This window comes from Eublepharis macularius, chromosome 1 (assembly GCF_028583425.1).
Source record: "Eublepharis macularius isolate TG4126 chromosome 1, MPM_Emac_v1.0, whole genome shotgun sequence".
Taxonomy (NCBI): domain Eukaryota; kingdom Metazoa; phylum Chordata; class Lepidosauria; order Squamata; family Eublepharidae; genus Eublepharis; species Eublepharis macularius.
In genome coordinates this window covers 103,815,258-103,839,153 of record NC_072790.1, presented here as the reverse complement: position 1 = coordinate 103,839,153, position 23,896 = coordinate 103,815,258, and the positions used below count along the sequence as shown (strand labels likewise).

The 23,896-nt window shown below is 39.8% G+C and overlaps 1 protein-coding gene and 1 long non-coding RNA gene across 9 annotated transcripts in view; one reads left to right on the top strand and one right to left on the bottom strand.

Annotated features, from left to right (window-relative positions):
* LOC129347101 (uncharacterized) overlaps positions 1-1,892 on the bottom strand; it is a 12,761-nt gene extending 10,869 nt beyond the window's left edge. Inside the window, exons 1-2 of the long non-coding RNA XR_008599276.1 lie at positions 1,811-1,892; positions 1,039-1,100 (exon numbers count right to left, since the gene is read on the bottom strand). This is a non-coding gene — a long non-coding RNA (uncharacterized LOC129347101). The remainder of the gene's footprint in view (positions 1-1,038; positions 1,101-1,810) is intronic.
* Positions 1,531-23,896, top strand: LOC129346355 (amine sulfotransferase-like). Of its 8 annotated transcripts, none has more exons than XM_055003739.1 (10): positions 1,531-1,566; positions 4,707-4,737; positions 5,676-5,736; positions 12,996-13,058; positions 16,780-16,929; positions 17,584-17,792; positions 19,347-19,473; positions 21,582-21,676; positions 22,264-22,444; positions 23,700-23,896. In XM_055003739.1, the coding sequence occupies exons 1-10, from the start codon at positions 1,556-1,558 to the stop codon at positions 23,828-23,830; spliced, it is 1,059 nt and encodes a 352-aa protein (XP_054859714.1). In that variant the 5' UTR covers positions 1,531-1,555; the 3' UTR covers positions 23,831-23,896. The 8 variants fall into 8 exon arrangements, with proteins under 8 accessions (XP_054859714.1, XP_054859849.1, XP_054859783.1 ...); XM_055003999.1 differs by lacking the exons at positions 1,531-1,566; positions 4,707-4,737 and adding exons at positions 5,166-5,251; positions 9,184-9,323 and having other exon boundaries at positions 12,992-13,041; XM_055003997.1 differs by lacking the exons at positions 1,531-1,566; positions 4,707-4,737 and adding exons at positions 5,168-5,251; positions 9,184-9,323.

The window sequence follows — 23,896 nt, the reverse complement described above, 5'->3', positions numbered from 1 at the left end:
AAGGAACATTAACAATTTGAGAGATGCACATGATACCATGTTACTTGCAGAAAATAGTGAAGATTTGGAAATGACTACTGATGACGGTTAAAGGAGAAAGTGCCAAAGCAGGATTACAGCTGAACATCATGAATAAAGCTAACAGGAAGAAAACTGATTCATTTGAAATGTGGTGTTGGAGGAGAATTTTGCAATACCATGGATGGTTAAAAAGAGTAGAGTTTAGATCAAATCAAACTTGACTTCTCTCTCAAAGCTAAAACAACAAAATTGATATTATACTTTGGTCACATCATGAGAAGTCAAGACTCTCTGGAAAAGCCAATAATGATACAAAAAGTTGAAGGCTGTAGGAAAAGAGGAAGACCTAAAATGAGATGGCTTGACTCAATAAAGGAGGCCACATCCTCCAATTTGCAAGATCTGAACAAGTGTGTTAATGATAGAATGTTTTGGAGGTCTTGGAAGTTGGAAGCGAATTGATGACATACAACACACATACAAAGAGAGATTATAAAATATTCACCCACCTTTTAAAACAATGCGTGTTTAAGGTTTTTTTACCCATAGATATTATGACATATAGTATGGTTTACAATTGCCTTAGAACAGAGCCCTTGCACATCTGTATATCAGAAACTTGCTTCTCTTGTTGTTTTGGGATAATCATCTAGTACTGAAAAGCATTTGCTCCTTGAAACCATGCAACAAACCAATTATTGTGGTGGGGCACTGCTCCAAGTTTTGTAGCAGCAAAAACTGAACTGCTGTAGTCTTGTCATATATAACGATGTTACTCAATGCAATAGATTTAAGAGCAGCATAAGTAAATAACCTTATCTGAAATATATAAAGAATACTCAAAAGCTTCAGAAACTGAATTAATAATTGAATATGGAAAGTTGATAAAACAGTGATATTTCTGAGTAGGAAAGCTTCAAGTCCCAAATTGAATTTCTGCACATTCAGAAAAAATGTAAGATACATAATCAGACTGTTTTGGTTTGTTTACAGGGAAATGGTTCAAGGAGTGCATACCCAGAGAACTTGCTAGCATACGGAACAAGAATCCAAAGAAGCCGGGCAGTTTGGACTAAGTTCTGTGAAGATAAAATGGATTGCAGTTGAAGGTGTCCTTTCCTTCCACATCCTGAAACTGGTAGTGGCCAGCAAGTTCTGGGGTCCTATGAACTTTGCCACTGTACCACACAATGTGGAGGGGTCTGTGGCTAAGCCAGCCACACACTTCTCACACACTTCACTGCTCTCAGACTGATTCATCAACATTTTTCTCACTTTCATGAACAAAGGCCGATTGGATTTGTGCCTCCTCCAGTTTCATGAACAAAGGCCGATTGGATTTGTGCCACACGCTTCTCACACACTTCACTGCTCTCAGACTGATTCATCAACATTTTTCTCACTTTCATGAACAAAGGCCGATTGGATTTGTGCCTCCTCCAGTAAGGTTTTGGTGTGGATGAGCCCAGGCCACAGTGCCAGGTCAAAGCGAGGTAACTCCATGGCACAGTCAGCAGCCAGGTGGTCGCAGGCGATGCCCACACGGTAGGACACATTAAATATGTACCGCAACCCACCAGGCGAGGAGATGACAATGAGCCCGCGCCCAGCAGACACCATGAGGCGGCTTGCAAGAAAGGAATGCCTAGCAGCTCCCTGAGGGCGCTCACTCCAGAGAAGGCACGGTTGACTTGACCAGCAGGTCCAGGCGGCCGGCCTGCTCCTGCTTGAGGCGCTCGAATAGCGCCGCCGCCACCACCGGCACGCACCGCCCGCCCCACCCTTGCACCTCGGCCGCCGTTTTCTCCAGCGCCTCTCGCTTCCGGCCCGTGATATAGACCGTGGCGCCCGCCTCCGACAGCTGCAGCGCGATGCCCTTCCCGATGCCCCGGGAGGCGCCTGGCACCAGGCAGCGGCTGCCTGCTTGGGAGAAGGGAGGCCGCGGGCAGAGCTGCTGTTGCCAAGGCAGGGAGCGCAGCTCCTGCAATGCCGACCGGGGCTGCCGCGGTGCTTTAAAAAGCACTGTCAACTCCCAAGCGAGCGACTCTCTCGCCTGCCAGGCCTCGAGGTCATGCAAAGGGCGTGGACTTTGCCTGGTAATTAGCGGGGGAGGGGAGGGGGCGCTCCCCGCCTTTAATAAGAAAAACAACCTGTAAATGGGACTGACCTCAGTTCTTCGTATTAAAGTACTTGCAGTAGAGTACTTGCAGTTTTTAACATCTGCATTACAAATGAAAATACAACAGATCAAGCTTTCACTTTCAATATTTTTCTATTATTATTTATTTATTTGATTTATTGCCCGCCTTCCCCGTGAGTAGGCTCAGGGCTGGTTACAACAATAGATAAAATTACAATAAACAATAAAATGGCATCGTTACCAGTAACCTAGATGGTCCCCGTCCCCAACACGTCATACACATAAGAAATGGGTGGAGGTGTGTTTATAATTCTAGCTCATCATACTTGGTGGGGGAGCAGATGGTCATATGGCCATTCTGTAGTGGGAAAAGTTTCTTCTGCCAAATTTATCTTTCTTTAAAGTACAGACCGGTACATCTGTGCATGTGAGCACTTCCCTGTCAAGGAAATGGTTGCCTTTCTAGCTTTGATGGGGCTGGTATTAGATTCGGGATGGGTGGTAAAAGATGCCTCCCACCCACTCATCCAGTCCTAGCAGATGGATGGTCATTGTCAGTGCCTACAGCAACAACCCTCTGCACAGAGGAAGACACCTAAACAAAGATTCCCGCAGGGCTCCCCTCACTCCACCTAGACCATTTCCACACTGGATTGTATGAAAACAAATTGCATGACTTTCCCAACTCTATGGGCCCCCTTGGTGATCGGGGCAGGGCACAGAAGTTTACCCCAAAGCAGGTGGCCTTGTCTGCACTGTCGTCAAAGAACAGTGAACTGAAATCCAGTTCCTCCTAGCAAGTATTTGCGCAGCCAAACTTACGCCAGAAAAGATTACCTTGCTTCCACTCTTACCCATTGTGTTTGTATACCACTCCCCCTTTCACTTAGTTCAAGGCAGCGTGCATGAGGATAAGGATGTTGTTACAACAGTCCTGTGCAGTAGTTGAGAAAGACTGGCACAAAGTCCCCTAGTGAGTTTCGTGGCTGAATGGTGGTTAGAATGCAGATTTTCCTGGTTCAAGTAAAACACTCTAAGCATGTTTCACCAATCTGGAGGCCATGAGATGACTATCATTTGTGCAATTTTATTTTGGACTAGACTAAATATAATCATTTTCTTTCAGAATGCAAAGTAGGTTTAATTTTTTTGATGCATTGCACATGGGGGGGTTAAAAAGTGGGGTGTTCTTGCATTATGAATTACAAAATCAGGCTTCAGTCAATAATTTTTGTGTTGTGCAGACAGGGCTGCTGAAGCAGGAGAGGAGGGTATGCTAGAGATTTAAACTGGGGGAAACGGAAATGTATGCTAGAGATGTAAATTGGGGGAAATTAAAATATATACAATGCTTTCTTTCATATACAATCTAAACTACTTTTACTGTTTGAACAAAATAAAATGCATCATAACTTAATTAGCATAGACTGTTTGCCATGTTTATGGAATGTATAAGATTAATTATCTTAATTTTGTATAAGACAAACTGCAAGTATAACCAGTACTTGAGAAAGAGTGGCAAACTGATACAGCCCAAGCTAACATGGCACAGATTTTTTTTTTTTTTGCCATTTGAAAGGCGGGGGGGGGAATAATAGGGGGGAAATAGCAGCACAAAGTAGAAAAATTTTGTAGAACACAAACAAAAGTACAACCTTTATGAGAAACTCTCTCATAAAGTCACAGTAGGAAGGACTGCCAACATGTTTGGATATTAAGCTAAAACTAAACTTTATAATGTTGAAAACACTGAACTCTTCAACAGAGTATTATCATTAAGCATATTATGGCATATTAATTATTGCCAAAATTATTTATATTTTATTTTTAAAACCCCTTGAAAATAAGATAAAGAGAAACAGAAAATGTTTCATTGGAGATTTTTTTTGGTGTTCCTCCAAATTTCCCATTTTTTCCACTGGAAAAAATTGAGAGAATCCTCAGACTTTTTGTATTATACATTTTGAGTTTTAAAAGCATTGCCTTGTGAAGTATTTTACTCATTATAAAGAAGGAAATATTTTATAGGAGTTTCCTTCAGTGGTTCCGCAAGTTTTCCTTTTTTTCTTTTAGAAAAAATGGGGGGAGAAGGCCTCTGGAAAAAATGGGAGGGGCCCTTTCTTCTTTCCAAACCAGATGTCAAAGCTAAAAAAGAGCTACCAGAGAAAGTGTGCTTATAGATAAGGATTTATTTTATTTATTTAAGTTATAGAGGCAGTATGAATCAATGCAGTCCACTTCAGAGAAATTTCAATAAACAATGTAAATGAGTATATAAATGCAAGTTTACAAAGTTTCAAACAACAGAAATCTAATAGAAGAAATGCTGAAACAGAGCATAAGCATTTCTAAGACTGACATATTAAAACAACACAAAAACTACCAAGTAGGATCAAGCTTACAGCAACAGACAGTACAGAATAGTAAAGGCTGTAGTCCCTTTATTAATGCATCTCTTTGAGACCACATCCTTACAGTATAGCGCCCCCCCCATCTGAATAAAAAGCCCTCTTGAATAATTCAGTTTTGCATTGTTTGCAGAAAGCCAGGAGTGGGAGCTTTCCAGACCTCTTCAGGTAGGCCGTTCCATATGATGGGAGGCACCACTGAGAATGCATGTGTACGGGCAGCAGTTGACTTTGTCCATGTGCAAGATGGTGCCTGCGGAAGGCCTGTGGCAGATTGATATCAAGCAAAAATGGTAATTTAAAAAGTTGCAGATTCAGTAGAATGTGTTGGTGGTTACATTACGCAAGGTCTGGTGGTAAATGATTTCTGCTACATCAGCACTGGAACTGTGACTATATTGGATTGTTCTCTAGTGCAAACATTACAGCCCTTTTTCATAATCACTCCAATCTATTTGCTTGGATTGGGCTGTCAAGGGTTGGTAACACCACTGTAGACTTTAAAAACAACCCTGAGAGATTATACATGAAACTGCTTTATATTGCATCTTATTTCAAATTCCTACTGTGATTGATAATGGGTCTCCCAGGTCTCAAGCAAAGATCATCCCTAACCATGCTTCCCTGAGGCACTTTGACCTGAAGATACAAGAAATTGACCCGTAAAACTTTAGACTATATAGTATGTTCTTTATGACTGAACCATGATTTATTGTCGAAGGCTTTCACGGCCGGAGAACGATGGTTGTTGTGGATTTTCCGGGCTCTGAAGATGCCAGCCACAGCTGCTGGCGAAACGTCAGGAACTACAATGCCAAGACCACGGCAATACAGCCCGGAAAACCCACAACAACCAACGAACAATTATTTGTTCCCCAAAGCAACTATTAAGGCATTTATTGGTTTTGGTCAAAAGAATACTAATGAGGGAGTTCTAAGAGGAACTTGCTATGGAGAACATAAGGTCAGAGATGCTTCAGCACCACTTGTCAGTTTGTGGCAGGTCCCAGTTCAAAGTACTTGTGATAACTTTAAAAACCCTTAAATGGCTTTGGACCAGGGAATGTGAAGGGCATTAACCCACTTATACTTACCTTTGATCTTAGATAATCTGTCAAGGCCCTGCTTTGTGTGTCCAAACTGACAGGAGAGAAGCAAGCGCACAAGGTAAGTGTTTCAGGCATTGCCCCCATCGTTTTGTTATTTATATATTATAAGTGGGGGCCTGTGAAGATTTACTGGGCAGGAAATATCCCATTCTCTCCTCTGCTGGGCTCTGGGATCCGCACTGAGATAAATGGCTACACTTTCTGATCCACTCACCCCAGTGCCACTGCCCACTTGGTGATGCCTATTCTCCTAGCCAGTCCACTTTTTTTTGTCTTACAGACTCACCTGATTCTTTTGGTAAACAGCTCTTTGATAAGGGTGCGCAAAACTTCTCTTAAGAAATCTGGACTGGTGGGCTGGTCACAGAGGAAAGAGGGCTTGAGGCCGCAAAATAGAGGCAGAAGGAGTTTACACTGGCACAGTATTGGAGGCATGCTGTGATAACATCTTCAGGTTATGCTGGTGTATGTCCACATTATATTAGTGTGCTGTCCTAAAAACTTTACGGACTCTATGTGAAAGTGCAAAGCAAAGGAAACTCTTTTTTTTTTTTTTGAAAAGTTTTTTATTGGGTTAGAACATTATTATTTTTACATTACAATCAATTTTCCCCTAATTTTTCGTTTCTAACCCCCTCCCTTTCCCCCCCTTTTGTTGACTTCCAACAGCTTTCCCACCCTCTGTCCCTTTTCCCTTACTTCTATTAAATTCCTCTATCTAAAACAGATATACATTCTCCATTATATTAAGCAGTACATCTTTAACTCCTTTACTTATTATACACCCAAACTATACGTCTTTAGATAAACAATTTATCCCATTTTCCAGTTTTGAATATTTTTATATAAACCTATATATCATAAACCATAAAAGTTTCCCACATTTAAATCAAACAATTTAATTTGTTCTCTATGTATTACTCATTTCATCTTTTTATGGTAATTCTATATAACTCCTCAGATACTCAATCAATTTAACTCTTCTGTACATTCAGTTTGGTGCATATAAATCTTGTCAAAGAAAGAAAATATTGTTAATTACTCAGTCCTCATGTTTAAACCTTATCATTAATTATTCTCTATCAGTTAACCTATACAAATCTATATATATCTCAATCAATTAATCTAACTGCTTATAAATTCACATTTCTCTTCCTCCCCCGGTAAAGTCACCCCTCTCTTTTATACTTTTATTATACTTCAGTAGTTCTCAAACTGCCACAGTTTTCCTCCCACCTCCCATTTCTTCTCCAGATATTGTTTCAGCTTCTCCCAGTCTGTGTTAAACTGCCCTGAGTCCAGATCTCTCAGTTTTCTTGTCATCTTGTCCATTTCAGCCATATACAGCAATTTGTAGATCCAATCTTCAATAGTTGGCACTTCTTGTACTTTCCATTTCTGCGCATACAAAAGTCTAGCTGCTGCAGTCATATAAAAAATCAACGTCCTATGATGGGCTGGAATTCCCTCCATTCCCAAGTTTAGCAGCAGGAGTTCTGGGTTCTTATTTATTTGAAACTGTAAAATTTCACTCATTTCTCTTATTATTTCCCCCCAGAAGGAAACTCTGATATTATTAGGCTCAACGCTTGTACATAAAGTGGTAGTTCACAAACAAAGTATATATATGGTTGTTGTGGGTTTTCCGGGCTGTATTGCCGTGGTCTTGGCATTGTAGTTCCTGACGTTTCGCCAGCAGCTGTCAGGAACTACAATGCCAAGACCACGGCAATACAGCCCGGAAAACCCACAACAACCATCGTTCTCCGGCCGTGAAAGTCTTCGACAATACAAAGTATATATATATTTTAACAAGACAAGCAGAAATATACATGGCATCTTTAAAAGGCAGAAAACTTATTAAAATGCACAAGAAAAAATGTAATAGTTTTCTGCCTAACACACATATAACTCAGGAAGACATCTCTTGAGGAAAAGTTTTGAAATCTTTCCTTAATAAGGAATTAGGTCCAAAACAAATTAGAAGTAAACTATCTAAGAAAAATAGTAAAATTTCCAGTAGCACCTTTAAGACTAACCAACTTTATTGAGGCATAAGCTTTTGAGAACCACAGCTCTCTTCATCAGATGCAGCTGACGAAGAGAGCTGTGGTTCTCGAAAGCTTATGCCTTAATAAAGTTGAGTAGTCTTAAAGATGCTACTGGACTTTTTACTATACACTGATAACTCCTCTGATATCTGAGAAAAGAAATGTTTTGAACAACTGATATTGGATACAAGAAACAGATGTATGCCAGTTTTACATTAATAATTTCCCATCTCTTATATTAAGCCCATTCTACGCATTTTGGATGAAAAAACCTCAGTTATCAAGATCTGTGTTCTGACGAGCGTTGGCACTTACAGGAGAGTATAAGTTTGGAAATCTTCCAAAATAAATTTCTCAGGACTATAAGCATGGAAATTGAGTCTAATACAAAATCTACAGTGCATGGTGATAACACTGTAGCAAAAAAACCCCCCTTCACTTTAAATATACTCTGATGTGGTCTGAACTGGAGATGACTGATAGGGAAAGAGATCTTCAGGTTGTAGTGGATAGTTTGTGGCAGCAAGCTCAGTGCCCAGGATTATTTGGGAAAATAAAAAAGCCACTATATCAACAATGTAAATGTAGTATTAGAGTCAAGTGACACCTGTAGTTTTGCTTTAGTTAAGCCAGAAAAGAGCATTTGGGTGGGTGGGTGGAGGAATGTTTGTCTGAACTCATCTTTATAACTAATTATTCCTTGAAGGCAAAGTTACATAGTGAAATCACAGCAACAGAATACAAAGTGAGTACAATTACCTTGAGAAGAAAAGCCCAAGGGATGCAGTTTGGTAGGCCGGGATATGAATCAGATTACACAATCCATGCATGCATGCAACACTGCTGGTTGAAAAGTGCAAAATGGAGCTAGCCATCTCTATGTTTGTCATGGGGTAAAAGGTCTATATGGTGGAGTGGGAAGAGAAGCATTTGCTTTCACAACTCACATTCACTGCAATATAAAAATGCAGTTACTACCATTCCCTGTTGTTCAGGGTTCAAACATCTTGAGAGTGGACTGAGGGAAAGCATGACTTTCAGGAAACAGTTGCTTCTGGGGCATGTCTTACTTATGCATACTGAATTTATGCTGCTTAAACAAGTGCTTGCAATTTTCAAACATTCAGAATATTTCACATACATTTTCATTGAATTTTCTGAGGTTCAGCCTAGAAGAACAGATAAGAGAGATCAGTATTATTTTTCTCATATTGATGGGAGATGAGGCCAAAAGATAATGGTTTGCCTATCTAGAGAATTTGTGACTTAGTGAGATTTAATCATCTAAATCACAGATCATAATCTCAGATCACTACATTAAATGGGCATTCATATTTCTATTTCTCATGCTCAGTTGTTTATTTTCATCATTTAATTTTTGTAAGGTGTAAGAATAATGTGTTTTTATATCCAGTGACAAAGTCTATTTTCATATGAACTTATTCCACCCCAAGGCAGCAGAATTTTGAAGAGGGCAAAATGTTTACCTCAGGAATTTCTGAACAAATTTTGCCACATCCTTTCAGCTGAATTTCTCTGAACTCCTGAATAAATTTGCCTCATACGGGAGACAGAAGTTCCAAGATTTCAACAGGTCTCTGCTATAATTATTAACTGAAATTGTGTTTAAAATAATGTTATGCAAATGTTGATCTCTGCACATGTACTGTATGAGTTTTCAAGGCAGTTCATTTAAAACCAAATTTAAAAAAAACATATGCTAGAATATTTTCTTGTGCCCAGTGTCTGACACACAGCTTCTCTCTGTAGTCCACTCAACAAACAAAACCACACAAGAACAAAATTCATTTTCCAAAGCTTATCAAAATGTTTAAATAAAAATTATTCTTTTTGTTCTTCAGAATGTCTAGCTACATATTCCACCGTCTTATGTTCTCCTGGTGTCTCTGGGCTAAGGGCATCCACTTGTAGAAGGAGCTAAGGAGCACCCACTGTCCCCCGTTTGTGCACCTTACTCCAAATCTCTAACAACTCCCGCTGCTCTCTCTTTTTCAACCTCACACCCGCAGTATCATTCCAGCCCCTTACTTCTGGACTCTTCTTCCTTCTGATGTCACTTTGCTTCTCCCACATTAGTGATCCATGTGCTGGATTTCAGATATATGTTTTTGCCCTTCTTTCTCTACCAGTCCCTCTCTTCCACCTGCTTGTTTCTAAATAGGCATTAGCTGAGCTCTCTCTGTACCATACACAATTGGTTCCCAAGAGAACTGGGTGCAGTGCTTTCCCCCCCTAGATGTCACAAGCCTTGCCCAAAGCCCGCCCCCTTCCCTTTTGAGGTATGTGGCTGGTTGAATTGTTCTTTGGGAAGCAATCGGTTCCTGCCCTTTCTTTGCCTAATCACAAGACATTTCAAGAGCCTGAGCTTTGGCACTGAAAGTAGCTTCTGAGATTCCCTTAATTGGATTACACTGTCAAAGAAGAGCTCCTACATCTAGAATTGCTCACTCGAAATCTAGATTGTTTTCAAACAAAGGTTTTGCTCCAGTTTGGCACCCAAACTGATGCATTTTTTAAAAGCATCCATACAACATGGTGCCCTAGCTGTCCACACTCCAGTGTTTCCCCTGATTTGCTGCAATCTTTCTCAAACCTTGTTTGATACAATTTTTTTTGAAAGATCACAGCCAAAGTACCTTTGCATAGCGTGTAAATGGGAAGAGTGTGTATTTTTTAAGGTTCTGCCTACATCAGTGCCATTTTTCTTGCCTTAGCTCCTACAACTGCCACCTTCCCTTGCCTCAGAATTTGAGTTATCTATAGCTATCCGTTCAGATATCTTTCTGCACTGTATAATCTATTCTCTACTTGTAGTAGGCAGTGGCATGGATTGTGGAGTCAGATCTTGGTCTTTGAGCTGAGGTCTGGAGTGGACTTATGATTCCATCCAACTCAATTATTGAATTTTGTATCATAAAAATGTGTAGAAAAGGCAAAAACAAACTTTGCCGTTCTCTCAAATAAGAAAATAGGACAAGATGGAAAGATCTTGTCCTAGATAGAAAGAGAAGACTTCTCCTGGAATGGGCAAGATGCAGTTAGAAGATCTGCCAAGCTTTGGTACTACTTGCTAGGCATAGACAAAAAATAGCAAATAATTTCCAAAATATGCAAGTTAGGCTGACTAAATTAAAGCACCTTGGATACAGCAGTCATGCTGACTTAGAAGCCAGTGATCATTCTCATCCACAACTAGAACTAGTAAGTGGAAGAAATTTACTTCTGTTCTTCCTCAGAAATGACTGTTCACAGTCTCACGGACGTTTAGATGTGTCTGTTCCACCATGCTGCTTGGCCAGATAGATCTTTGGTGAATGAATTAAGAAACCTAATTCAGGCCATGGATGGTGATGGACTGAGAGAATAAAATGGCTCTGGAAAAGAGCTGTGCCTCTTCTTACCACCATGCCCCCTTCACCACCTGATGGAGGGAAGCAGAACCAGCTGAAGAGGAAGAAGGTGCCACCATGTTCACCCTCACTAGTTGCAGTCTCACTAGTTGCACCCTCACTAGGGCAGTCAGGAACCAGTGTTCTCCTAGCAGACCAAGCCAGGCACCATTGTGCTCATGCTGTTTCTCACAGAGTAAAGCCAGGCATCACTGTGACCGTGCTCTCTTCCTTGCTTGTTGCACTGGGCCCAGGTTGGGCACAGGGTGAAGTGCATACAGGGCCAAGCCTCAAAGACCATGCCTAGGCCTGCAGATACCACCATGTCTGTACTTTTCTTTGAAGGGCAAAGTTAGGTGCCACCATACGTGTTCCTCCTTGCTGGCCACATTATGCTCAGGCCAGCAGGGTGAAGCCAGGTGCTTGTAAATTAAATGGCCAATCTGCCTCTGGCCAAGGAAAATGATTGGACTAGGAAGAACCATAAGCCTAAAGTTTCATGTGTAATTCATAGTCCCCTTTCAATTTACAAGGGTTGTGCAGAGCACGTGGAACATGGGAACATCATCAGGCTGATCTTTTGTGCACTAAAACTAGTCAGCAGCATACAGGGTGGTCTCTGAGGGGATATCCAACATTTTAAAAATGGGGGGGGGGAATCTGGCCAGCCTGCGGAAAGGAGGTTCTAACCATTTTTTCTTTCACCATTTCCCCATTTTAAATCGCTACCCAAATCTGCTATTTACCTTCTGGGAAGAAATGTACAGATACTTCTCTTGATTGCACTTTAACGATATTATCATGGAATGGGCTCCTGAATCACAAATTCTGGCTAAAATCCTGTTTACTTGGAAGTAAATAGGATTATAGCCAGAGTTTGTGGTTTAGGAACCCATTCCATTGATATAGAGTTGATTTTTGATCAGGATTGGTCTGCGGGTCTGCTTGATTTGTATAATTCAGTGGAAGTATTTCTTTGTGCATGTGATGACACTTTGGAGATTTTCAGGCCTTTTTATGTTTTCTGCGCTAGATCTCAGCAGGCACAACAGTATTTTTACCAGTTTGAAGACGATTGTTGACGTTTGTTTTTCTTGTGCAGAAGCAAAGGCTCTTCCTGAATCTTTGATCTTCTCTTCTTCTTGGGTTGGGTAGTGTGCATTCTGTGTGACCCAATAATTAAATCTTCAGCAGAGGTCTTAGTGATTCTGGGGCCTGGGAAAAAGTAAAGGATGTAACCCTCACACCCTCTTTATTTCCACCCAATCCACTCCAAACAAGAATAAAGGCTCCAGTTTTCACAATGCATGTCCCTTCAAAACTACACTTAGTGTTTTTAATTTTTTACCCAATATTCATCAAAGCAATACAGCAAACATTGAGCTATTATAATAAAAATATTACAATAGGGACGAGTCTAGATTTATTTGACATCTCAATGTGAGTGCATTATCTTGGGCTCTAAAAACAACATATTCTATTTTCCCTGAATCTTATCACTCTATGTAGCAACAGTCAAATTGGCTTTGCTTGAAGCCCTAAGAATCATCATTCATTGCTCAGCCTGAATATACAGGGCAGTAGAAGAGCCAACTATGGCAGATTTGAAAGTAGATTGGAAGGTTGCAGATTTCTAAACTTTGGACTTTGTATATTTCAGCTGCTCCTTGTAATGCTGGTGGGAATAACGCTTGTAAATGGCACCTTGTACAATGTTTTATTAAGGTGCAGTCCATAGTTCAGAGTCCTGACCAGATTTTTTAAAACTTCAGCATAAATTCAGGTCAACTCTACAGCTACTATAAATAGTTTGCTTCGCTTGAGGCACTGACGTTTATTCTTCATTGTTCAGCTAGAATACTCTGGGGAACAGAAGAGCCTTCTCACCAGAGCCGAAAGCAGGTCAGAAAGCAAGGACTGTAAGTACAACTTTCTAGGGCTGCATCTGCATGGCATCTGCATCGCTGCAGCAGAGGCATCTGCAATGTCCGTGCCATGTGGGAGTTAGGCGCATACCTTCCTGTGTCATCCACCATTTCCACTTCCCCTGCCATGGGAGGGCTCCCCCTCTGAAATATAAGGGAAAAGTTTCATCTCAGCAACAAAAAGTGTTTGTGACTTACTTTTTCAGAAATGAAAGCTGGAACTTCAGAAAAGCCAGAAGGTTGTGTCAATAGAGTGTTATAATGTTATAATGCTATTGTCAAATAGCAAGTACCCATTTCTAAAACCCTAAAAAAGAAAAAAGAAAAACTCTCTGGTGGTGCAAAGGGTGTGTGTGGCAAGGGGGGGCGGGCTAAGGCAAGGAAAGTGGAACTGATGTGGGCAGGACCTTTAAAAATGTTTACTTTCCCATCCACATGGTGTTTAAATATGCTTTAACTGGGACCTTTCAAAAAAGGCCAGATCAAACCAAATTTGTGAAAGATTGGAGCAAAGCTGGGGAGAACCTAGCAGTGGATGATTAGGGTGCATTATCAGGTAGATGCTCCAAAACTTCTATGTAGAAGCAGCCTAGATTAGAAAGGGTATATACTGCAACTATTTAATTACTTAGTTTTCTAATATTGATGAAAAATGCCTGTTACTGGTTAAAATATTGGATACAAACATGGACTGGAGGGCTAGGATTGGTATAGGTGACCAAATGTCAGATAAAACTTCAGCCATTAGATGAGTGAGACAGAGAGGTCTATTGACATCCTCTACTTTTACATTTGCAACTGCAATATTACATGCTGAATTTGGGCTGATATCAAGGCAAGGGGTAGGGCTGCCAACACCCTAATGAGGCAGGGAATTCCCTGTCCCCCACCTCCACTCACCTTGCTGGTGGGGGGAGGCACTGGGGGGGGAGTGAGTATGAAGTGTGGGCATGTGCTTCCACATCATGCCAGAAAATAGTGTCAGCCATTAATAGCTCATCTAAGCAGTATGGATCTGGGCCTGAAAATTATGAATTTTTAGTGGGGTTTGCAGAACTTATAACAACCACGTGTAATGAATATGTGCTGACCTGGTGATTTTTGGCTTAATGTGACTGATGCCGAAGGACAGAAAATTCTCTATGGCTAATGTATGTTAATGATTTTCAGACAATTATGGAATATGTTTATAATACACTGTTTGTACTGGTATTTACTTTTTAAAGTAAACTGTGTTCAACCATGTTTTCATGGTGATTTCAGGAATTAAATTTTATTTATTTTTATGTCTGAGAGTTCAGACAATGTCATTTTATCTGGATGGCAAATGTGCTAGAATACTGAGGAATCAATGTATGAATATGAACGGAAGTTGGGGAAGATATACTGTATTATACTCTGTAGTGTACCTAGACTCACTTTGTTTGGTGTCTTAAACATCCACACTGGGTTTACAAATTTTGAGGAGGCTAGGACAATATTACTTAGAAGACATCTTTGTTTGCATTAACTATTCAGAAACTTAAAAATAATGTACAATGGATTTCAGTGTCGTGTTGTGGAGCACATTTGAAATAAAGAAATTCCAGTCTATATATTTTCAGTCTATATATATTTTATATACATTCCAGTCTATATATATTTTAAAAAGGGATATATACTGATAAAAGGAAAACAATTAACAAAAATGTTCTTGTATCAAAAATATTACCAGTTTGAGTTGGGCGATTTTTAAAAACTATTTTTGTGATTGAGTTAAACATATATGCATAGTGAGGGGGTGTGGTCCAGCACATATATAGAATTTCCCTGCCAATGGAGTTCTACATTCACTTCAGTGGAGAAAGGAACTCCATTTGCTTGTATCTCATTAAAAATAAAGCTTTACTGAAAGTTTTAAAGAGAGAGGAGACCTTTGCATACAAATTGATTATCTGTTTGCCATTTGGCTCCTCCAGCTGAATGAGTAGCTGTGTATGCAGATCATGCTACACAATTGATATAGCACTGCCTTGTGTTTAAATACTGGATTCATAAACACATGGATCAGGGGACTGTGTACATATTCCCATGAATGAAGATGTCCACACAAAATAATAGATGCTCTATGTTCCCAGCTTTGACAATGCTGCTAATTACCTGCTGAGCAGGGGAGAAAAAAGATGCTAGGAATAAATATCAAAAAGAGTCCAGTAGCACCTTTAAGACTAACCAATTTTATTTTAGCATAAAATATGCTAAAATAAAATTGGTTAGTCTTAAAGGTGCTACTGGACTCTTTTTGATTTTGCTACCACAGACTAACAAGGCTAACTTCTCTGCATCTAGGAATAAATATATATCCTAAACAATAGGTCCAGAAACCAGATTCCAGCATCATGTCCAGATTTCAACCCTGTCCCCCATTCTTGCAATACTATTATGGTGATGGATAGTGCTGTCAAGTCATAGCTGACTTATGATGACCACTGGTAGGGTTTTCATGACAGGAGACTAACAGAGGTGGTTTGCTATTGCCTGCCTCTGTAACCCTAGTCTTTGTTGGAGGTCTCCCATCCAGTTACTAACCAAGGCCAACCCTGCTTAGCTTCTGAGATCTGATGAGATCAGGCTTGCCTGGGCTATCTGGGTCAGAGGGCAACACTATTGTAGGACCAAATAATATTAGCTGTGGCTTATTCTTCAACTTGTCCTCCATTGGTATACATGCAACTGTTTGTCAATACCCTTGTACTATCAACTGGTTAGTCTGTTCTCAAAAGAATAGATACAAATTTGATATAAAACATGGCAACACTGAGAAACCTGTGGCTGACCATTTTAGTCTACCAGGGCAGTCTGTTGATGTTCTTCTGAATGTCACCATTCTTGCAAAGAAAGACTTCAAAGAGAAATTGGTAAATTAAATATATCAGTAGGCTGGATTGTATCATCAGGGATTTAAACAGAGTTTGGTACTTTTATTAACCACTAGAGGTGTTAAAGAGTTTAACATCACATAGTTACCAAGAGGTACAGCTTTTGATATTGGACATTGGGTTTACCATACCTAGTTTAGGGTGCTACATAATCAGGTCTCAAGAACACTTCTTTCATTTCGTAGGCTTTTAACATCTCTTCACAGTTCCCCAGCCCTGTTTCTCTGCTGTCTATATTTTTCACTGACAGAGATATTATTTCACTGATGTGATGATGTGGGCCCATGAAAGCTTATGCTACAAAGAATGTATTAATGCAAAATACACCCTTGTTTTTGTGGTGCGGTATAGATGAGCAAGGCCACTACCACAAACAGAATTCTACACAGCTCAAAAGCTTGCGAACCATTTTGCATCCTGTCTTGTTTTCCCGCTTAGCATGATGAATTATACTAAACCTTCAAGGTGAATTAGAAATTGTTGATTTTGTACCTGAAAAGAATACTTTAAGCATTTGGTACAGAACTTATATACAGTGCTATCGAAGGAATGCTGGCATCTATAAACACTAAATGAAACCAATTTGTGATTTGTATCCTACCACCCCATCAAGTAAAATTTGAAGCATTTCCCCAGTCCAAGGAGCCTTTCTCCAACTTAAGTTCTTCCTTCATCAGAAGAGCCACTTAAGTTGGAAGAAGAACTTTAATGTAGAATGGAAGCCACTGCTTTTGTAATTACTGATTCTACTGTAACGAAAGGAACCAATCTGAATGTTTGTAATATTATATCAACAGTGTTAGCAATGCAGCCACCAGAGGAGTACCTTTTCAGCCACAAAAGATTTTATTTCCAACCACAGTTGGCTACAGCAGAATACCTAGATTCACTGGAAGATTTTGAAATCAGAGACAGTGATGTATTTCTAGTCACTTATCCCAAATCAGGTAAGACTACAAATATTTTTGTAAAGAATAATTTGACACACACACACACACCGCGGAGGCATTCTGAAGCTGTTTGGGCTCTCCTTTATTTTTTAACAGCTATTTCCCAAAGCTGTTGTATAGCTGCAGGGAACTCAAGTTGGGTCTGGGGAACCCAGACACTTGGGGGCATGTTTGTCAAGTGCCGGGAGATGCAGTGTTAGCCGAGAAGTGTAGTTTTAAATGACAGTGCCAGCGGAGATTGCTCTGGAGGGGATGGATTCTCTCACAGCCCTCTGCTGCCTCTGGCATGCCAGACGGTCTCCCCTTCCAGATCCTTTGCCTTGCTGCCCTCACTGCTTAAAACTTCAAATTATCTGAGCCTCGGCAGGGCAAAGGCTCCAAAAAGGGAGACAGAGCAGCACGCCAGAAGTGGCAGAGGGCTGTGAGAGAATCTGTCCCCTCCAGAGCAATCTCCGCCAGCTCTGTCATTTAAAACTATGCTTCCCAGGTAACATTGTATCTCCCAACACATGAAGAACACATGTCAAAAGTCTTGTGTAGAGAGACTCTTAGACAGTAAGTTGGTTGGGGAAGAGGCTAGTGTTTTATACTACCAAGTAATATGTATGTTAATGGTATTAAGTCAATAATAAGCTTTATTCAAATTCACAGGCACAACATGGACTCAAAACATTTTGAGCCTGATTTATCATGAAGGTCATCGAGATGGAACTGAGGACATTGATTTACTTGACAGAGTCCCGTGGCTGGAGTACAATATCCGTGGTACAGATTACATTAATCGCCCATCCCCTCGACTCTTTGCATGCCATCTACCCTACTATATGGTACCAAAGGGGTTAAGAAACAAAAGAGGAAAAGTAAGGTCTACTAGTTTTATAATTTCATACAATACAATGCCTTCTTCTAATTTGGTTTCCGATTACAATATTAAGCCTCTCAGGAGATTTCTACAAGCCTCTCTTGCTTCTGCAGTGAGCATGTGTGATTGCAAATTGCCCAGGGCTCAGTACTGATCTTTATGACTCTAAAGTAAGAGGGTCGGCTGCTTCTTTTCCACCCAGGCTGACTTTCATGGGTTCACACAGCCCTGAAAAGGGTTAAGTACTACTTTTTTGTCTTAATGGAGTGCTTATATAACTCATTTCAAGCATAATTTCATCCTTTTCCTCAGCTCAAATAGCAAGTATCCAGCTTGTCATGCATTGAAAAGACAGAGGGAAATTCATGACAGGAACTCCATGCTTAACCTGTGAAAGGGGAACTGAGGAAGGGAGGGGATAGTCCTCCTCCCCACCTCATGATGTCGCTATCTCAGTTTATATGTGTAGAAGTTGTAGATGGATAAGAGGGAAGAATGAAAGAAACTGACATTTATTAAAATATATTTATATACCCCACAATTTTTACTAGCTTGGCGTCAAAGTGGCTAACGACATTTTAACAGTAATATTTTAATAATAATTAACAATGATAAATACAGCACATAATATAAATAAGTATACTTAAAATAATAGCTAACGGTGTACACCAATGTATCATAGAATCACAAAACAGCAATGCAGTCAGCACTGTCGGTAAAAAATAGAGAACTAGAGAGCTGGTTTGGTGTAGTGGTTAAGAGTGCAGGACTCTAATCTGGAGAACCAGGTTTGATTCCCCACTCCTCCACTTGAAGTCAGCTGGGTGATATTGGGTCAGTCACAGCTTCTAGGAGCTCTCTCAGCCCCACTGACTTCACAGGGTTTTGTTGTGACTGAGGATAATAATAATAAATGTTGTAAATGGCTGTGAGTGGGCATTAAATTGTCCTAAAGGGCGGTATATAAATCAAATGTTATTATTATAAAGAGAGTACTAAAAAACAGAACATAAAAGATTTCAAAACCAAACTAGGCCATACTGAAAGGCATAATGTAGAAGTGAGATTTAAAAAATCCATACCTCTCCAGAAAGAAAAGTCAGGGTTGGCACCAATCCAATGGCTGTGGAGAGGGTGTTGCATAACCAAGATGCTGAATGCAATAGAGAAGGCCCTGTGACCTTACTTCTGGAAACAGAGGTACTTGGAAGATCTTCTGAAAAGGCATTTCTGCAGCCTGGAAAAATGATCATAATTAATTAAGGGAGAACAACAAATACATAAAAGGACAAGGCCAATTTCTCCAGAGTGAAAGCTTCTGACATGGATATTAGAAGGGTATAATGGGACTGAGCTAGGTTAGAGCTGGATTGGGGTCAGTCCTCACCAGGCATTCTCAAGAAGAAATGTTTTATTCCTATCTCCTCGGTACAAATAAATCTAAATGGATGGGAACCATAAACAGTGAGACACTGTTAGGTGCTTCATTTCATTGTCTTAACCCACTAGATTTTATTGGGTTTTATTTTAATTGTTGTCAGTATTGTTGCAGGTTATTTATGTGTCAAGAAACCCAAAGGATGTCTTGGTTTCCTATTACCATTTTTCCAAAATTGCAGTCAAAATAGAAACAGCAGAAGACTTTGATAGTTTTATGGAGAAGTTTTTATCTGGCAAAGGTAAGGAAGGACTATTTACAGCTGCAGTAATACATTATTTACAGTATTAATGCTTACCCAGAGAGGCAACGAAAGATTTTTTACTTGGTTACACATGTATACCTTAATTTAGATTTTCTCCGCAACCTGCACATAGCCTAATGCTCACATCAAACTTCCCTGCCTAATTCAACCTCCCCACTTACTTACTCTGTATAGAAAGTATATACACGTTTCCTGCATTGAAATGAATAGTAAAGTACACACACACAAGACCTCTTCATATGTGCATCGAGGGCATACGTGAGATCCTTCATGGAAGAGAGACTGTTGCTGTTTGAACATATGGAATTTCGAGTTAAATGTGTAGTCCTATTTTTTACCATGCACATTGTACTGTAATGGCTCTTTAGGTGAAACAGTTTCCCCCGCACAGCTGAAAGGTATTTAGGGTTTTAGGGTTTTCTTGTCTCTCAGTTGTTGGCGTTCTTGGAGGTTGGGAGTGGTAGCTTGTTTTGAAACCTTTTTGTATGATGCCAATAAACTGACTTATCTATGTGGGACATCTGAGTGACTTCGTGAGTATCTTGTGTGATCTCAGCTGATACAATGACATTACACACATCATTGAGTTAGCTTATGTATAGTATATACACTCGTCTCAGTCCATTTAATAGGTTTAGAAGAGTGTAACTGCCTTGGATTGCAGTGAGTTTGTTATAAATGTGAGCCTATGAGATGTGGCAAAGCAGAAATTTTTTTAAAAAACAGTATCATGTTGTGATTGCTGGGATTTCTTAAAACAGCATAAATCTCCAGTTTCAGACTCAAGCTTTTGAAAATGAACATGAATGAAATTTTCATAGTTTCTAAAAAGAAATCAAAGTAAGACCATATAAATTAAAGAAAATAGTAGAGCACGTCACCATATCATGATTGTGAAATCATGATGGATTTTCTTCTTGAGATTATACATCATATTTAGACTTTTTGCAGACTCTCATTTATTCAAATCTGTTGACTAGTTGGTGTGGGGGATCCAACCAACAGGAAGGCTAGTGATCATGTATTTACCTCATGAACAGGGTAAAGGTAAGTAAGATGTGAAATAGGTTGGCAGCATATCATGGGTTGACATGGATTATCATCAGAGATTGAATACTTTTCAAGGCTATGTAGAATGTTTTAATGATCTGGAAGGGTCCATCCCAATTAGAAGGGATTTTGTAGTTAATTGGTTAAGACCTGTGTCAAAACCTAAAATGGGGACTTTACCCCACAATAGAAAGAATTATGTAATACTCTTTTTAAAGCACCAAGCTAAAGCATTTCTGTTGCTAAATGGTTTATGATATTTTATAATCTGGCCTGTTTTTTTTATTGGCTGCTTTTTTTAATGATTTGTTAATCAGAATGATTTTATCATGTTTTCCTTTGTGATCTGCCTCAAGCAGCTCTTTTGAGAGGCAGAATATATATTTTTCTAAAGAATGAAAAAAATGCTCCTCAACCAAGAAAGCTGGTCTTTGTTTGGATGGGGTGCCTCTTAGATACCTTTTCTATGGAGCAGCCTTCCCATCTTAGCTCTTTTTAAAGAACTGAACTACAAACAGCATGTATGCATACATTAAAGGATGAACAAGAGTCCAATAGCACCTATAAGACTAACAACATTTGTGGTAGGCCAGAGCTCACTTCTTCAGATACAGCTGTGGCTCACGAAAGCTCATGCCCTACCACAAATTTTGTTAATCTTATAGGTGCGACTGGACTCTTGCTCTTTTCTACTGCTGCAAACAGACTAACATGGCTGCCCATCTTCAGTTTTAATGTCTAGTCAGATCTCAGAAGCTAAGCAGGGTCCTTGGTTAGTAATTGGAAGGGAGACCTCCAACAAAGACTAAGGTTGCAGAGGCAGGCAATGGCAAACCACCTCTGTTAGTCTCTTGCCATGAAAACCCCACCAGGGGTCGCCATAAGTCAACTCTGACTTGAGGGCCGGATTTCATTCATTCATGACCAAGATAAAACTGGAACTGAAAATTGCCATCTCACACCACTGTACAACACCAGCTCTCCTTTAGATCTGCTTTATTTTTAATAATCAAAACTATTTTGTTTTCTGTCAGTTCTAGCTAGTTTATGGCTTGACCATGTAGAAGGCTGGTATGGTCACAAGGATAACTTCAACATTCTTTTTCTTACCTATGAAGAAATGAAGAAGGTAAGACAGTTTAGTTTAAAAATAAACAATCAGCAAAAATGCCTGATGTATATTAGGCATTTTTATCCATTATATTCAGATATTTGCAGAATGGATAAAAGGGGTGATATGCATATTTAGTAATCAACACTCTGGTAGGATTGTGCCTGTGCCGACATGAACCAAAGTAGTTGACTTGCTTACCATTCTGAATTTGTACAAAATGTTGCCTTCAGAAATCATGACACCCAGTCATTTAAGCTGATACCAGTTCTCAAGAGGTGAGATATATGTACACCCATTAGGCACTGTGATGAATTTCTACTTTATATCAGCCATGTTGCAGTTAACCTGTCACCAATCAGTAGTCATAAAAGCTACTGTAGCTCTGGCCCCATTTATTTAATACTTGGAAAATAAATATGCTCTTGTATTTAAATGTAGTGATTAGTCAAAAAGAGAGGGGAACACAACTGATAATACTATCTTTGAACTGGCCGAACAGGAAAGCAAATTTCAGCACCCCAAAATAATATTTAGACTTTCAACCTTTTATTATTCTCATTCCTGATTTTTTTAGTTACTGGGTTCTTATGGTGCCATTTCAGGACCTGAGAAGTTCTGTATTGAAAATATGCAACTTTCTAGGAAAGAAGCTGACTGAGAAAGAGTTGCATGACGTTGTGGATAAGGCTTCATTTGATAAACAGAGAAGAGATCCCAGAACAAACTATGAGCACTTGCCACCTGATATCATAGAGAAAGGCAAAGGACACTTTCTCCGTAAAGGTAAGTCATGCCAAGTAATCAGAGAATCATAGCGATTCAAATTTAAGTCCCATAAATTGGCTCATATAACATAGCAATGAGTATGGCCTCTTCTACTATATACTGCAAGATTTGAGATTTTATTTCTCTAAATTCAATACGTCCAATTAGAAACCCCTAAAATGTATGTAGAATTTGAATGGATCAAATGAATCACACTAGAACTAGGGATTCCAAGGGTTAATGTGGAGGATCTGTGCTTTGTAAACGTAGCATCCTATTAGGATGCTCAATGGGATGTTCCACTGACAGCTACTTTAGGATCCACTTCCTTCAATGGAGAAAACACAAGAGTCTTACGAGCTCCAATTTATGTGAGGAGAAATAATGGCATGTACATATTTTTAAAATATAGATTACAGAACTGGGGGGCAAACCCATGGAGCATCAAGCAAGTACACGAACAAGCAATAGTAGCCTGTAACCAAAACAGAACAGCGCTTTTGGAGATGTTGAACTGCAATAGTTCCTCCTTCCATTTTATTTCTACTAGTTACCCTGCAGAACACTTCTCTGCAGCACTCCTCTATCATGCAAGGGTCACTCCAGCAGCCAGCACAGACCCTTATGCTGAGAGATGCTGCCCCTCCCTCACTGCTGGTATTGACTCCTCATCAAAACTAGGCAAATGCACCTACTGCGGTCTTTATACACCAAACTGGCTCCATTGAGAGCCAGTCTGGTGTATTGGTTAAGAGCGCAGGACTCTGATCTGGAGAACCGGTTTGATTCCCCACTCCTCCACTTGAAGCCAGTTGGGTGACCTTGGGTCAGTCACAGCTTCTAGAAGCTCTCTCAGCCCCACCCACCTCACAGGGTGATTATTGTTGTGGGGATAATAATGACACACTATGTAAACCACTCTGAGTGGGTGTTAAATTATCTTAAGGGTGGTATATAACTCAAATGTTGTTGTTATATTGGATCTCAGTGTCCCTAGGTCCTTATCCTTGACGCTTGAGCAGCAAAATAGTCATAGAACTGAGCCCCCACACTTTAAAGAAAGAAAATATTCTTCCCTTGCCAACATTTGACACTTACTGGCCAATCTCTGCAAAGGTAATCCCTTCTAAATCCATTGAAGGCAAAGGGATTAGAAAGGTATAACTCTGATTAGGATTGCATTTTTGAGTTTTATTTCCATCATAATAAAATACAGAAGTTACTAAAGTCTATCAGATCACTTCCAATACAATGCTCTCTCTCTCTCTCTCAGGTACTGTTGGTGACTGGAAAAACACAATGACTGTAGCACAGAGTGAAAGGTTTGACAGTGTTTTTAAGGAGAGAATGCAAAATCTGCCCTTCAGGTTTTGCTGGGATATCAATGAAGAACTTCCATCTTGAAAGATGAAAAGGATGTTCTGTGTTAATTTATCTGCCCAAAATAAAAAACTGCAGCCTCCCATTAGA